Here is a 16,895-nt window from a genome sequence, read left to right as displayed (position 1 = left end):
TATATCATATCAATATTTGGTACATATAAAAATGCTATGTATCATGAAGTTACCTCAGGGTTCAGAAAGCATTGAAAAGACCTCCTAAGAAGGGGTGCCTGGCTTGCTCAGTGGGTAGAGCATGTGACTCTTAATCTCGGGGTCCTGAGTTTGAGCCCCACATTGGGTGTGGAGATTACTTAAAAATAAAATCTTAAAAAAAAAACCTAAAAATTGATTTGTTCACTCATTCAACAAGCTCATATTGAGTATCTCTTATGTGCTGGGTATGGTGCTAGACTTTAGAAATAGTAAGAGCTTCTAATTTGGCCAAGTTAAGGGAGGAGTTTCCTAGGAGGTGAGACCTCTGGGGAAGATAGCTTGCAGCAAACTCAACCTAAACATAAATTCCTACTGGAAAGAGAATGGAGCGGGGAGCCTGGCAAAGTGGGAGTACATACACTGTTAAAAGGAGGCAGTTGATTGTGGCCATGAAGAAATGTGGGTCCATGTTGTCAGATCCTTAGATTTTTTTCAGGAGAGGCTGGAAATGGAGGTTTTTAAAAACACTTTGTGAGCACAAACATGTTCATGGGTTACTCGAGTCGGTGGCCGCCAGGTGGCAGTTTCCAGCAGTCTCTCATCTGCAGCGGGTGGTTTTGGGGAACCTCTACGAGTACTCAGAGGAGAGGCAGAGTGTCCCCCAAGAAGTGGGCTGTCCCATGTGTTTGGGAGGTAGACAGGATGGCAGGGAAGGGACCCTGAATTGTTCCTCAGACTGTGTGTCCTTTCCACACATAATAAACTCCCACACAGAAGGTAATTGTGTCATACAGTTCAGTCAGTCCCAGAGGGCGTCAGGGGACTCAGGACATTTGACCCTGTTCCCCCTTGTTTGTAGGGCCTCAGCCAAACCTGTACCTTGGGTTCTCAACCACCTTCTGCAAGTAGGTCACTCAGCAGTTTCCCGCCTCTGGAGAAATAGCTATGGTGTGTGACCTGCAGGATTGAAGGCATCCTTAGCATCGAGTCAGGTCTGCCCACTGGGTACATTCAGAGTGTGAACGTGCAGTTCTGCCACCAAAACTAGAATAGAAAACATGCCCTGAAACGAAGAGCCTGGGGAGAAAGGAGAGGAGAAAGGAGAGAGTTCTTGTTCTTTCTTCCTGGGAAAGTGAATTAACGTGTGTGAGAGAGTGGAGACCCAAGTGGTCAGCTCTCTGCCCTTGACCTTGGGTCCTGGCTGTCCTTCATCTGTGGTTGCTGGGAGGGCCGACCCAATGCCAAAGAACAGGTCCCCAGGCAGTGGGGGAGCTGTGTTGGCTTGGGGGCAGGGTGTGTGTGGGGGGAAGGGAGAGGGGACAGAGGCGGCTTAAAAATCTGCAGTCTTTTCAATACATTATTTAGATTTTTATGTTTTCTTAATCTACACTCTCAAGATTTTTTGAACTTGCTGCCCTTTCTGAAATGAGAAGCCTCTCTCAGATCAGCTCCCCTCTTTCCTCTAAAACAGTGCTTGCTTTACAAGTGCCTTGTTCTAAATCCTTTTCTTCCTTTTCTCTCAGGGCAATTTTTTCCGTGTTGGACCTAATGAAAGTGGACATGGCGAACTTTGCTGTCACTAGCATTAGGCCACATCTCATGCAGCAGTCAGTTGAATACGAAAGGAAGAAGTTTCAGCAGCTTTTGGAGAAGCAGCCAAGTACGTCTAATGCTTTGTGTGCCCTTTCATTGTGTGTTTTTCCCATTCCAGTTCTGTAGCTTTTTGTACGATACTGTTTTCAAGACAAAACTAAAATTTAGTATGCGACCATTCTAATTTGAAGGCTTAAAAGCACAGGACTTTGGACCTGAAAAAACTTTATTGACAAGCAAGAGAAGTAAAAGTAGGATATAAGAATAGAAATTTAAAAGCATGAAGTCCTAAATTAAATGTTTCTTTTTAAATCTTTCTTTTTAAAATGTTTATTCATTTTTGAGAGACAGAGCGTGAACAGGGGGAGGGACAGAGAGAGAGAGAGGGAGACACAGAATCCAAAGCAGGCTCCAGGCTCTAATATGTCAGTATAGAACCCAGCGCGGGGCTTGAACTCAGGAACTATGAGATCATGACCTGAGCCGAAGTCGGATGCTTAACCGACTGAGCCACCCAGGCTCCCCAAAATGGGTTTTTAATGAAAACACCAGTTTGAGGTAAATTGTATGCTTGGCTGTGATTTTTAAAACATGACACACTTCTTGTGATTATTTAATTCACTTTCTCCTCTAAGGTACATGAAGAAACTTTACTTTGCCTCTGTTCTATATGCAGAAAATCTTTCTGGTTTTATACCCATAAAAAGTCTCATTTTTATAAGCCTCTCAGATGACTACAGGAATACAGAGCACTAGAGAACCCAAAACTGTGTTGCCTTTCAAGGGTACTCTTTTTGGTCTCTGCACTGGCATCTGATGTTACGATTAAATTGCAATCTTTGGATCCTATTTATTCATGTATTAAGTTTATTTTGAGAGAGAGCAGGGGGAGGGGCAGAGAGGAGAGAGAATCCCAAACAGGCTCTCCACTGTTAGCACAGAACTTGAAGTGGGGCTCAATCTCAACAAGCTGTGAGATCATGACCTGAGCCGAAATCAAGAGTCAGATGCTTAACCAACTGAGCCACCCAGGCGCCCCAGAATCCAATTTATTATGAGTTCTATTTAGCCTATAACTTTGGTGGTCCCGAGATGAAAATGGTGGTCTCTGGATAGATTGTGTTTCCTGACCAAAGAGGTAATGCAGTGTCCAGAGCAGGTGTTCATCCAGCTGCCAGCAGAGAAGGCCGAGATGGTTCAGGAGGGATCAGGGAAGAGCAGAGTAGAAGAAGCAGTACCAGAAGAAGATTGGCTGATGGTTACTACCTACTAGGCATGTGCCGAGGGTGTGTGCGCATTATCATATATAACCCTCACCAGTAAGACTAGGAGGGAAGCACTTTTTTAACACCATTTTGCAGATGTGGAAATCAATTTTGAGAACTTTTTGACCGGAATTGATTGACCACATGGTTCACTTTCTCAGCCAGTGTAGTACTGCCCCTCAGGAGGCATCAGGGGTGCAGGCTGAAGAGCCCCAGTGTGAGAGCCCGGTGCCAGCAGCCAGGGCCCAGTGAAGGACCCACTGCTGCGATCCCTGAGCCGGTCAGTCTACTGCTTCCTCCTCACATGTACAAGCTTGTGGGCTAAGAGCCTGCCATCTGCAGAAGGCTATCGGGATGGTACGGCTGGCCACAGAGATCCGTGCCACCGCTGTTATGACAGAGCCAGAGGTGCATCCTGCAGCAGCGAAGAGTGGACCCCCATCATACCCTGGGCCACCCCCTTAGTTTGAAGGTGGTCTCCACTGGCAGAGCTGTAGCACGTTCTAGGACCTGTCAGAGAGACTTTCTCCCATATGGTGGAGAAAAACCTCCTCTTTCTCTTGTGTCCCTCAGAATCCTCGCTGCGTTACTCAGCTTAGAAAAGGAGGAAGCCTATGAGAGCAGATGAAAGACACTCCAGGTTCCCCGACAGAACTCCAGACGCTGCGTAGTACACGTCCCCTCCCACGAGGCTGGAAGCAAACCAGATTGACAGGAGACTAAGATCTAGACAAGGAAAAGGCCTCCTCTTCAGCGTGGAGGAGACTTTACACTGGGAAGCTATCCCCAGTGCCTCCTCCCATCTGTCTCTGGGCGAGAAGTTTTGCATCTCCCTGAGCTGGAGTCATCAGAGCTTCCAGCCTCCGCTCCTGCAGCGGTCGGGGTGGGAGAGAAGGGAGTGGTTTGTTGAATATCTGCAGGTGGCAAGGTCTGGCTACATGCTCTGTGTTAACTGTCTTGTTTAATCCTCACAACTGCCTATGGGGTGGTATCGTACATTTCTTTGTAGTAGGAATCTGATAAACCTCAGCTAGTAACCAGCAGTGCTGTGATTTGAACCAAGTTTTATTTGATTCCAAAGTCCGTACTCTATATACACCACACCTTCGGGATGATCTTCCTTAAAGTCATTCCGAGAAGAATTCCTCCTGAGTGTCACAGTAATGTCCGTAGCCTTGTTTTTCAGATTCCCTGGACTTTGTCACCCAGTGGCTGGAAGAGGCCGCAGATGACCTTATGAATCAGAAGTATAAAAATGCCCTGCCAGCTGAGGGAGGGGCCGCTGACTCTGGAGACAGTCCCATGCCAAATCCTGTGGCTGTCCAGAATTATGCATACCTGAAGCTTCTGAAATGGGACCACCTCCAGAGACCTTTCCCTGAAGTAGGTGCTCCACAGCAGTCTAACTGCTTCTTTCTTTCTGTGCTGCTGAACTTTAAAAAAATTATAGTTTTGTTATAATCCTCTTCCCAGAAAATTGCCCCTTTTACATCGAACAATTCAGCAGTTTTTAGTATATTTACAGCTATACGACCATTACCAATGATTTAATTTCAAAACTTTTCATCACCCCAAAAATGAACCCTGTGCCCATCAGCAGTCACTACCCTTTCCCCACTCCCCTACCCCCTGGCAACCACTAATCTACTCTCTGACTCTATGAAATTGCCTGTTCTGGACATTTTGTATATATAAATGGAATCCTACAATATTGGCCTTTTGTGTCTGGCTTCTTTAAGCAAAATGTTCGTGTATGTTGTAATGTGTATCAGTACTGTATTTCTTTAAAGTTATATTTTTTTACTGTAAAATATACACAACAAAATTTACCATCTTTTTTTTTTTTTTAAGTTAGCTCTACAGCCCACGTGGGGCTCGAACTCACAACCCCAAGATCAAGAGCCGCAGGCTCCACCGACTGGGGCAGCCAGGCGCCCCAAAATTTACCACCTTTAAGTGCACGGTTCAGTGTCATTCATACGTTCACATGGTTGTGCCGCCATCACCACCATCCTTCTCCAGAACTTTTCCATCTTCCCAAACTGAAACTCTTTAAATACTTAACGCCCCTTTAAACATACCTCATCCCTTCCTCCCTCGGGCCCCTGACAATCACCATTCTACTTTGCGTCTCTGGATATGAATGGAATCCTACAGTACCTTGTGCCTTTGTGTCTGGCTTATTTCACTCAGCATAATGTCTTCAAGGTTCATCCATGTTGTGCTGCTGTGTGTCAGCATTTTCTTTTTGAGGTTGGATGATCTTCTGGTATATGGCTGTACCACATTTTGTTGATTCATTCATCAGTTGATAGACATTTGGGTTGTTTCTACTTTTTGGCTATTGTGAATTGTGCTGCTCTGAACATTTGTGTACAGGTTTTGTAGGGGCATGTGTTTCAGTTCTCTTGGGTAAATACTGAAATACGGAGGATGAGAATTGCTGGATCACATGGTGACTCTGAGTTTAACACCTGGAGGAACTGCCAGACTGTTTCCCGCCACCCCCCCTCCCGCCCTGTGTAGCAGTGTAAGGGGCTTCCAGTTTGATTCAAACGGTAACAGCGATGCTGCTTTTCAGTTTTATCTAAGAAATACTTCTCATTCCACGTGGAGCAAGATTTTTTTCCTTTTCTGTTTTTCACAGTAAGTACGTGTAACTGCAGTAGTCCTTTAGGAAGATGACGAGCAAGGATCTCCCCCACTTTGTCTGTAGACTGCTGGTTTGGTGTGTAGACTGCCTTCTGGTTTTTGAGGGCACTCAGGCCTTTTATCTCCAGCCTCAGAACATGCTACTTCTCTAAATCTTTCTCATCTAAGTTCCTTATTCTTCCTTTCAAGACGATGTAAGCTCAGGGTATCACCTCTTGCCTCTGAGTTCCCTGTTTTGTGCCAAAGGAGGCTATACAGAGGGTGTTGAATTGAAGGGATAGAGGGAGGCTCCTTTCCGAATAGTGGCACATTCTCTCCTGGGGGACAGTGCACAGCCCGACATTTCGTTTAAAAAACAGCTGTGAGGAAGATAGTGTTTTCATTGGACACAGATGTCTGCCCTCAGAATCGATCCTTGGAAATCTTTTGTATCCTACACCCAAATCCTGGCGCAAAGCAGGGATGCTGCTGTGTAACAGTGAAATCAAGACAGAGGCTCAGTCTGTTGAAGCATCTCTGTTTAACAATAGGGGATCTTGAATCTTCAAAAATTGTTTTTAGTTCTTGAGAAGAATTCTAGGTTAAGACCCTAAATTGTTAATGTCTTGATTTGGTGTGTCAGTCTCTTATAGCAAGATGGTTCTTAACATTTATTTGGTTAACCTGTAAAAATCCAGATCACATGCCCTATCTCAGGGTCCCTGGCTGGCCCAGTCAGTAGAGCCTCTGACTCTCAATCTCAGGGTCATGAGTTCAAGCCCCATGTTGGGCATGGAGCCTACTCAAAAAAAAAAAATCAAAAAAAAAAATCAGCCTTTCCAATGCTCTTTCCCTCATCCCACACAGGGGACATTGGCCTGGCAGGACCCAGAGGTATCTAACATGGGGGATGCAGTCATGGCAATTCACTCACTGACTGCTTTCTGGGTGGCTTTAGGTTGTTATCAGTCATTCCGCCTTTTTCTACTTACTTTTATTTTCATTTCCTTTATTCACTTACTGATTCTTGAGGGCCTCCTTTGTGCTGGATACTGGGGGGAACCAAGGTGAATAATGCAGGCTCTCCCTTCAAGCAACTTCTACCCTCCTCTTCTCCAGTGCTCTGCCTAGGGTGACTGGCTGCCTGGTTTGTCCAGGACTTGGGGGCAGAAAGTGTTCACAGGACTTGGGAGTTCCAGCTTTAAAGCCAGGACATCCCCAGACGAACTGGGATGAGTTGGTCATTCTAGCTCATTGCCTCATTACTCTTTCCTGTTGAAGGATATAAGTCCTAGTTATCCGGGGTTGGCTCTGCCAATCCCCTTTATATCCATGGTCATCTTCCGTCTTTGAAACAGCCCTGTGAAGCAGGAATCCCCCTTTTGTTGTTGTTGTTCTTCTTAATGTTTATTTACTTTGTGTGTGTGTGTGTGTGTGTGTGTGTGTGTGTGTGTGTGAGAGAGAGAGAGAGAGAGAGAGAGAGAGAGAGAGAGAGAGAGAGAGAATGCAAGTGAGGTAGGGGCAGAGAGAGGGGGACAGAGGATCCCAGGCAGGCTCCATGCTGTCAGCACAGAGCCCAACCCAGGGCTCAACCCCAGGAGCCGTGAGATCATGACCTGAGCTGAAATTAAGAGTTTCTCAGGGCGCCTGGGTGGCTCAGTTGGTTAAGTGTCTGACCTCAGCTCAGGTCATGATCTCGTGGTTCGTGACTTTGAGCCCCAGGTCAGGCTCTGCACTGACAGCTCAGAGCCTGGAGCCTGCTTCGGATTCTGTCTCCCTCTCTCTCTGCCCCTCCCTCACTCATGCTCTGTCTCTGTCTCTGTCTCTCTCAAAAATAAACATTTAAAAAAAAAAGTTGCTCAACCCACTTGAGAGCCACCCAGGTGCCCCAGGAATTCCCGTTTTGCATAGGGCTCAGAGAGTAGAAGAAGAAATTTGCTTGAGATTATGCTATTTAAATGTCATTCAGCCTCATGTTCTTAATGAGCATGCTTTACTCCAGCCTTTCTAAGGGCAAAGGGGCTCTGAGGTGGAAGGATTGTTCATACAGCCCTCCATTTAAGGCTCTGTAAGGACTAGAAAATCCTGAGGGAATCTGTGGAGGCCTGTGTGGGGGCTGTGGCCCCACTGCCCTCTGCTGGCCAGCCTGAGCCTCCAGCTCAGGGACGATTTTTTTTGTATTCACTACAGACAGTTTTGATGGACCAGGCTCGCTTCCAAGAACTCCAGCTCCAGCTAGAGCAACTGACCATCCTGGGAGCCGTGTTGCTGGTGACGTTCAGCATGGCAGCCCCAGGAATTTCCAGCCAGGCTGACTTTGCTGAGAAACTCAAGACGATTGTGAAGATTCTGCTGACAGATGCTCACCTGCCGTAAGTGGCTGCAAGCTGTGGGGCAGACCCTGCGAGCCAGGTCGGGGGCGGTGGGTGACAGAGAGCAGATGGGAGCAGGATCTCCTGGCTGGTGTGGGGCAGAATCCGGGGCCACTGCCTCAGAAGTGACAGGAAACTTTACACTCTGGTTTTTCACCGCAGCAGAATTCATTCAGGTTCCTACAAAGAACGTTAGAGTTCACTGTAGGGTTCGCAGGTCTCCATGAGAGTGGCTTTCAGATGTTTAGGACCAGGACACATGGTAAGAAATTCATTTTCTGTTGTGACCTAGTGCACTCTTTAGGCACATGTAACTGAAATTAAAACTTCCCAAAGTGAAACTTATCCTAACTGTGCTTAGTACAAAGTCTTAAGACATTAAAAAAAAAAAAAAAAAAAATACTGGTTGCTACCCACCGAATTGCTTTCACAACCTGCTAACAGTTTGGGTAACACAGCCCTAGGGAAAGGTCCTATAAGAAGCAGGAGGTGTTTCCCCACAGTCATCGGGCTGTGAGTACAGATTTTTGCCGTTGGCACGTTCTTCGTGGCCATTTTGTGCTGCGTGTAAATGGATTGTTTCCTCACCCAGCACAAACCCACACCTCTGCGAGGGCAGCTGCTGTAACTGCTCCTGCGGTGAAGTCCGATCAGGTGATTTATGTGGTTCACAGCATATAGAATGATGGTTGTAAGTAAACACTATCTGACAAGGTCCAGTTCAGAAGATTCTTCAAGGGGAATGTTCCCCAGACATTCTCATCCTTACATAACAGAGGAATTTTCCTGCTGAGTTTGCACCAAGCATGCGTGTGTTCGGTATGGTGAGGGGTGTATGCACATGTTGTGAGCAGGGATTCAGTAGCATTGACTTAGGCCAGGAGGGGTTTGCTGAGCAGATGCCCTTGCACAGGGGTAGCCCTTGGCTGTCAGTGAGTTCTCCCACAGCAGATCTGCTTTGTCTACTGCTTAAAGCTACCGATGAAGGGGCCCTGTCTGGCGCCTTCTTAGCAGTCCAGCCTCGCGCTGCTGTATCTACCCTGGTACTCGGGGGCTGACACACACCTGGTTCCGGCAGTGAGTCCCAGGGCATGCACATTTGCTCCCACTATTTAATTGGCCCAGAACACGGGCAATTGGCTTCTTGTAGAAAACCTACCAGCAGGAGAGCTCCCCACAGGTACTCTAGGAGAGCCCAAGGGCCCCAGGAAATGAAGGTGCTAGTTTTCTTAACTTTGGGAATTCAGTTTTATTTATTGTTTTAAAGTAGTTAATACACTCTCATGTTTCAAAAATCAAAAGGGATAGAAGGGTATCCATTGAAAAGTTTCTCTCCCACTCTTGTCTCACAACTACCTAATTTCTGGGTTCTTGTGTTTTGTTCCAGTGGTGTTCAAGATCTTCTTAAGCCAAATCCAGGCTTATTTCACCATAGATGCTAGTAAGAACTTGGGTTTTGAGTAGTTAGCCCTGGTATAGCCTGGTATAGAGCCCTCCCCTTCCCAGTGTTCTTTCTAGCCAAGAGAGGAAGAGGGGGAGAGAGAAAGTCACCTGAGTCATGTGTACACAGCCTGAAAGGTTAGTGGCAGGGGAGAGAGTCACAGATTTTCTCTTTGAACGTCAGTCCATGCATTGGTGATTGTGACTCTTATCAGGGCTGGGGCTATTCCTGGGCTTGAGTTGGGTAGATGTGCACTTTGTTTATGGGCCCTTCTCTGCCTTCTCCTTTCCCTTCTCTGCTCAAGTTCCTTCCATCTGAAGGATGCCCTGACTACCATTGGGGAGAAAGTCTGCCTGGAGGTGAGCGGCTGCCTTGCCCTGTGTGGGCTCACTCCGTTTACCACGGAAAAGGAGACTGTGCTCAAGGGTCAGATCCAGGCTGTGGCCAGTCCTGACGACCCCATCCGCAGGATCATCGGTATGTTTGGGCGAAGACGGGTAGCAGGGATGTCCTTTTGGAGGGCTGGCAGACAGACCCCTCTGAAGAATCTAGAAGGGTCTGATAGGTTATGAGTGCTGATGAGTGAGGGGGTGAGTGATTAATCACCACCGTGCAATTAGGGCAAGCCAGAGGTCTGGACAAGTGACCAGGCAGCTGTCATTGTTCTGAGGGCTCTGACTTTGGAATCACAGGCTTTGTTCAAAACCCGGCTCCAGAACTATGAGGTAATAGAAAATACATGGATTGGTCTCTGCCCCCATTCCTGGCACAGAGCCCCTGAAACTCTTGTAGTTTCCTAAGTGATAAGAGCACTAGAGTATCTTTTATTCTAATATTGGTCTTTGACCTGGATCCTGACACAGAGCTCTTAAATCCTTTGGAATTTCCTGGGTGATAGGAGTGTCTTTTGTTCTAGTGAGGCAAGTCTGGGTGGGCTCCTGGATGGGGGCTGGTCACCAGAAAGACCAAGCCATGATCAAAAGCTTAGAATTTTCAGCCCCACTCCCTCATTTTCCAAGAGAGGGGAGAGGGGCTGGAAATGCCCATGTGATGAAGCCTCCATAAACACCCCAAAAGTTCAGGTTTTGGGGAGTTTCTGGGTTAGGGAACTTAGCCAAGTAATGGGAGGGTGATGTACCCCAACTCCACAGAAACTCCTGCTCCCCGAACTCTCCCAGACCTTCCCCTCTGTGTCTCTTATTCTGGTTTTCATCTGTATCCATATCCTTTATTCTATAGTAAGCTAGTGAACATAAGTGTTTCTCTGAGTTCTGTGAGCCTTTCTAGCAAATAATCAAAATCCAAGGCAGAGGAGGTTATGGGAACCTCCAGTTTGTAGCCAAATCAGACAGAATTTGTGGGTGTTCTGGGGACCTACTACTTGTGGTTGGCATCTGAAGTGGGGGGGGGGGTTGGGCAGCCTCATGGGACTGAACCCTTGACCTGTGGGATGTGACACTCCCTCCAGGTGGTGTCGCAATTGAGTACAATTGTAGGACACCCAGCTGGAGTCGCAGAGAACTGCTTGGTGTGGGAACCCCTCACCCTCACCCACATCTGGTGCCAGAGTGTTGAGGATGCTGGGTGAGCGTGAAGGAGGGGGCATGGGTTTTCTTCACAAGCACCTGCTGTGGTTCTTGAGCAGGTGACTGGATGCTTGAGACTCCTCATCTCTCAAAGGGGTAATACTGACAACCCTATGCAGTTGCTGGGAGGACTGCAGGGCATGAGATCCATAAAATGCTTGTCATTGTATTGGGCAGCACATCAGAAGTACTCACTAGAGAGGAGCTGTGATTAAAAATATTACTCCATGTGGTAGCTGTTACTTTTCATCATCACAGCAGTAGCACTGTGGAAAATTCTGGTTGATCGAGGAATACAGTGTTCATCTAATTTTGGGGCACCTGACTGGCTTAGTTGGTAGAGCGTGTGACTCTTGATCTTGGGGTTGTTAAGTTTGAGCCCCATGTTGCCTGTAGAGATTACTTAAAAATGAAATCTTAAAAAAATGTTCATCGAATTTTTAAAATTCCCATTTATTTTTAATTTTGAAATAATTCTTTAGCTTCTTTATGAAACTAGATAGATGTTCAACATGTAAATGACAATTAGGCTTCAGGCAAAGGCTGAATGATCCATGATTACCAGATTTCAGGTTGGAGTAGAGGCTAAACCAATGACATGAGCCTGCTTCTAATACCATGACTTCTTTTTTATTCTTAAGTAATATTTTATGGAAAAAGTTACAGGGATTGATGGTTTTTTAAGAATTAAATGATTTCATCCCAGTCCTGCATTGGGCATGATGTCATGTGTGGGTCACTTGGGAGAAGCCTCTTGCAGAGGTATAAGGATCATTAGGATTAATGTTACTGACCTTGGTAGAGATGCAGGAAAGTGCAGTAAATAGATCGCTGGCTAATAAGCTACTCTGTGCCCTGCCATCTTGGCTGTTTACTAACAGGCAGTTACAGACCTGGGGGTAAAAGCCAGCCCTGGAGTAGGAATGATATGAGGATCTCCAGGTCTGGGTGAGTCTTCCAGCTCTGAGAACCTTAGGAAACCAAACTAACTTTGGAAGAGGGGTGATGGGACCCATCTGGTCAGCAGTTGCTCTGTCAGTGTGTATTGGGATCCAGAGGTCATTTGCACTTGAGAGGGTGCTGCAGGGCAGGGGGTAGGCATGCAGTTTGAAAGAACCCATTTAACATAAATGCCCCTATTGCTTTTGTAATAAAATCTGCAGGAAGTGTGGCTTGCATATTCTTTTGGTTGATGAGGACAGGGCAAAAGCATCATAGAGAGGAATGGGCTAAAAAAAAATCAACCTAAATTATTTCTCAGAGTAGTCCAAGTTTGCAAATGCCCACAACTCCATGGCCTTCCACTGTAGGTATTATTATTATTTTTTTTTTTTTTAGAGTTTTTATTTATTGAGAAAGAGAGGGAGAGAGGGTGTGGGGAGAGGAAGAGAAAGAGGGAGAGAGAATCCCAAGCAGGCTCTGTGCTGTCAGCACAGAGCCCGACTTGGGGCTTGAGCCCACAAACCTGGAGATCATGATTTGAGCTGACATTGGATGCTTAACTGACTGAGCTGCCCAGGAGCTCTTCTTGTTTTGTTTTTGAACTTGTAATTCCTGCGTTAGTCCTCTCCCACCCCATTTTTTATGGGATCTTCAGTAATGGCTCACGGTGGTCTCAGTGTATCTTGCTCCTTGGAGAGGAGAACCTGTCAACACTCTAGTCTCCCTTTGTTCATTGACGCATTTATTCTTCCTTTCCAAATATATTTGGAGCTTTTACTGGGGGCCAGGTCTCATGCCAGGCCCTGTGCTGGGTGCTGGCGAGGGTGGGGGAGGGGATCGCGAACAAGATGAACGTGCTTCTACCCTCTTGGAACTAACTAACTAGACAGGGAGAGGAAATGTTATAAATGGGGTAAATGTTCAGAATGGCAAAGTACTGTGGGTACTTGCACTAGGGGTGGGCAGGGAAGACTTGCCTGAAAAAGGGATGTTTGTGATAAACACTGAAGCCTACTCAGAAGTTTGTAAAGTCATCCTGAACAACAACTGACTGCTTTCTTTTCTATCACAGATTCCCGAATCCTGATCTTCTTAGAAAGCTACCTTGCCTCAGGTCATCAGAAGCCATTGCCTACGGTACCTGGGGGATTGGGTCCGGTTCAGAAAGAGCTGGAGGAAGTTGCTGTTAAATTTGTCCGCCTGGTCAACTATAACAAGATGGTCTTCAGTCCCTACTATGATGCCATCCTCAGTAAGATCCTTGTCAGACCCTAACACGTACGTGCGCTACAGTAGCAGTATTAGCCTCTTGATACAGAATACCTGTTCTCAACTATAACGTTGCTTTGGAAAATGGCTATTTAGTACATGTCTGTGTAACATCACTGATTCCAAAAGGAAGAGTATTGTGTATCACTGTTGAAAAGAGCTGTTGAAAAACGCACTGAATTCAATTCTATTTTGCAGGTTTGTATTTATGAGTGCAAGTTTACAAATCAAGAAGCTTCTTGTTATCTTGAGTCTCCTAGGTAGCACTTGACTTTTACACGGTGAACTGCTGTGTGTCCACCCGCACTGTGTCCTGATTGTAGCTGCCTTGTCTCTCCCAGGAGGCTGGGGCCTCTCTCCTGCTATCCGGGTAGTTTTTCTTTCAGACCCCTAAGAGGATCTGCCAGCCACCCAAGAATGAGACACTGAGCCGTGACCGTGTTGAGACTCTCCCCCTTCTCTGGCACAGACCCCCAGTCCTCCCCCAGCTATTTTGTGTTAGAAGGGCTATATATAGTTTTCCCGCCTCCCCACCCCCCCCCCACCCCTCCCATTTATTGCTTTCTCCCTCCTGGTCTAGCCAGTGCCCCAGAGCCCTTTTGTTCTAGAGGAGAATTAATTGATTTTAAAAATCTTATTCTTTTATACAGAATTATTCCTGAGCCTGGATGATAGCAGTTATGACTTACAGAATCCAGAGAGAGGAAATTCTTTGACTTTTAAGGTTTGAAAGTTAAGGAGGAACTATTTTTTTAAACAATATATATGTTGGTGTCATGTAAAAGAAGACAAATGTCTGGAGTTTTTACTGAAACGTTCACTCATACAATACGCAGATGTATTGATTGGATTTGAATTTCAGAAATGGATTTAAGTGTTTTCAGATGAAATAGCGTAGTATAAGCTCACTTATTTCTATGATAAGGAAGTCATGGAAAATCCCTGGTTTTTGAGCAGTATTTTTTGAGGAACTTCAGGGACCAGAATTCCTGACCTATCCTGTGACTGAAAGGGTAGCTGGGGTCTCACAGATGACCCGCTCTGTTCAAAAAATAAAAATGAAAGGGTGTGTGTGTGTGTGTGTGTGTGTGTGTGTGTGTGTGTGTGTTTTAGACAGGGACGTTATGTTAGAAGCAGAGCCATGAAGCTGGAGTGAACTCCCAAGAGCTGGAACAGCAAAAGGCAAAATGATGCCAGGAATCCCTTCAAGCTGCTGAGGGGTAGGGTGGGACGGGAGGCAGGTGGGGCAGCCACCAGAGGAACCTTCACTCTGTGAGAGCTGTCACATGTACAAGCTTCGGGAGAGGGAATGGTTATGCCAGGGGGAATGTGATTTCTCCAGATACGTGCTACAAACTGTGTTCTAATGGTGTGTTTTACTTGCAGTCAGAAATGTATGCTGTGTTATGTGGTCAGAAGTCATATTATTAAAGTTAATACTCAAGGACAAATCTCCCGTGGTTTCGTTGGAAGGGAATAAAAGTTCAGTAAGTAGAACTTTTAAAGAACAAAACCACAGTCTTTTATAGTGTCTTCAATGAGGTCCTTCCTGGAATTGTTTCCAGAGGTAAGGTTGCTTATTGGTTGTATGGTATATACCCAGGCTGAGAAGCCCAAGCACTCTTTTAAAGTTGGCTGCACGCCCAACATGAGGCTTGAACTCACAACCTCGAGGTTGGGCTTGAACTCACAACCTTGAGATCAGTAGTCCCATGCTCTATGGACTGAGCCACCAGGCACCCTCCCCTACCTCAGCATTCTTTTGCCTGCCTCAGCTTCAGAGTGTTTGGGGTTTTGTCCCTCCTGATCCAAGGATGAAGGAGAGGAGCTTTACCCTGAAATATATGGGGTGGATCAGTACTCCTCTAGTTATTCTTCCCAAATCTTAAAAATTCTTTTTGCCTTCTTTTATAGGGGTTAATTGTTTACAAGATTTTTTTCTTTCCCCTAATGTGTTCCTAAATTGACAAAGTTAAGTTTGGACCATTTGAAATCTTGATGCATATATTACAGGGACCTGCACAGACTCTCATGCCCCCTGCTACCTTAGTGTCCACTGGTGGAGTTCTCTAAATGGCAAAGCCAAGAATGAAGGAGGCAAAGTTCTGAATCACAATATTCATATTGAGTTGTGTTGTCGCTCTTTGAAGATAAGTGAGCTACTTTCTTCCTGGAATCTCACAGGATTATCACTAAGGGCCAGGAAAATCCATTTAGTTCATTTAGTCACTCAGGAAATGTTTTATTGAGCATCTCCTTGTAATTCCCCCCTACAGCTCTCCCTCCAAGATACGTACCCTTTGGAGGGGAAATTATCCTTCAGAATTGAACCGGTTCTATATAATGCAGTCTGATTGGATTTGACTTGATTTTCTAACAGGTTTGTGGACACAAGCATCTTTTATGAAAGTGCTAAGTTTATTTGGCTGTAGTACTTTACCATGGATAGACTGAGCGCCTTGAGAGTTAGGTCCGTTACAGACAGCAAGGCTGTTAGATTTATTTGATGGTCTCATGAATGAATGAATGTCTAGAACAGTAATTGCTACTTTGTCAGCCCTTGGCTGGGTGGGTGGGTGGATGGATTCCCAGTTTAGATGTTTTTTGAAAATCTCATTACTTTTAAAGCAAGCTGTATAATGTGATTGTTCATGTAACCATATAACCCAACTATAAATATACTTCGGTAAGGATGTCTCACTGATTAAATACAGTAGGCAGGTGCATAAGAGCTTTTTTGTCTGAAGAAAAAATATTAAGTCTGACGTACTAGGTGTGTGCACATACGTGTGCCAGTTCCAAATGGATTTTTTTACAGTTCTGTTTTTGTGGAGGTGCTTGTGTTCATTTCTCCAAAACCTTAAGATTTCTGGGCATAGAGAGGGGCGGCTGCCACCACCTTTCCTGCTGCTGAGTTTTAGGGGGAGTAGGCGTTTGCTGTTGGACATCCAGTGACCTTTGGCATGCACCAGTTTGTATGTGCAGAACATTTGTATTTCTTTTAATTTTGAGGCAGGGTGGCAGAGTGGAAAGACTGGGAGCTGTCAGGAAACCAGAGTTGTGACTCCCTTTCTGTTAGGTCCTGATTTGCCCCACTTAGTACCTATTTCTGGCACATGTAAAATGAAAGGACTAGACTTGATCTTTAAACTGCTTTCCAATCCTGACCTTCTGTGATCTGTCTTACTTGAGTAACTTAAGTATACTGCAGTAGGATTGTGCACAAAGCTCCTGACTGAGGGGAAGATCTGGGTTGGAGTCCTTCCTCTCTTGCCTTCTTACTGGTTGTGTGATACTGGGCCAGTCATTGTCCCTTGGGCCTCAGCATTTTCATCTGTAGAATGGGAAAATGACTAACCCTTCCTGTGAGGATTAAATGTGATAATGGATATTAGAATGCTTTGGACACGGAAAAGGACTATAAATTGCTTTGTTAACAAAGGAGAGCATATAACCCTCTGCCTGTATTCGACTTTTGGAGCCCAGCCTCCCTGCAGTCAGCACATTCTACAGGCCTGAGGGAAGGTTCTCCTCCCGGCCCAAGACTGATACTTCCGTCCTCTCTTCTGTGGTAAAGCTACAGTCTTCCTTTTTCTCCTCTTGCAGCCTCCACCCCGGTAACTTCTCCCCTTCCTCTCCTCTGTATTATTTGAACTAAATGAATGCATGAATGAACAAATGAAGGACAGTAGATGATGGGCTGTGAAACTCTTACTTAAAGGCACGATCTCATTGAAAACATAATCTAAATAAAGAACCACCATGATGTTTGCAA

At 45.7% G+C, this 16,895-nt stretch overlaps 1 protein-coding gene across 6 annotated transcripts in view; it reads left to right on the top strand.

Moving 5' to 3' along the window:
• TCP11L1 (t-complex 11 like 1) overlaps positions 1-16,895 on the top strand; it is a 34,358-nt gene extending 17,463 nt beyond the window's left edge. For all 6 annotated transcript variants that reach the window (XM_019456635.2, XM_019456636.2, XM_019456639.2 and 3 more), the window contains 5 exons: positions 1,545-1,681; positions 4,066-4,262; positions 7,701-7,882; positions 9,628-9,800; positions 12,924-16,895. In XM_019456635.2, the coding sequence (XP_019312180.1) occupies positions 1,545-1,681; positions 4,066-4,262; positions 7,701-7,882; positions 9,628-9,800; positions 12,924-13,126 (892 nt within the window). In that variant the 3' untranslated portion in view covers positions 13,127-16,895. The remainder of the gene's footprint in view (positions 1-1,544; positions 1,682-4,065; positions 4,263-7,700; positions 7,883-9,627; positions 9,801-12,923) is intronic.

This window comes from Panthera pardus, unplaced genomic scaffold (assembly GCF_024362965.1).
Source record: "Panthera pardus isolate Hobbes unplaced genomic scaffold, ASM2436296v1 HiC_scaffold_12, whole genome shotgun sequence".
Lineage (NCBI taxonomy): Eukaryota > Metazoa > Chordata > Mammalia > Carnivora > Felidae > Panthera > Panthera pardus.
The sequence above is the reverse complement of the archived record's forward strand: the minus strand, read 5'-3'. Positions and strand labels throughout refer to the sequence as shown.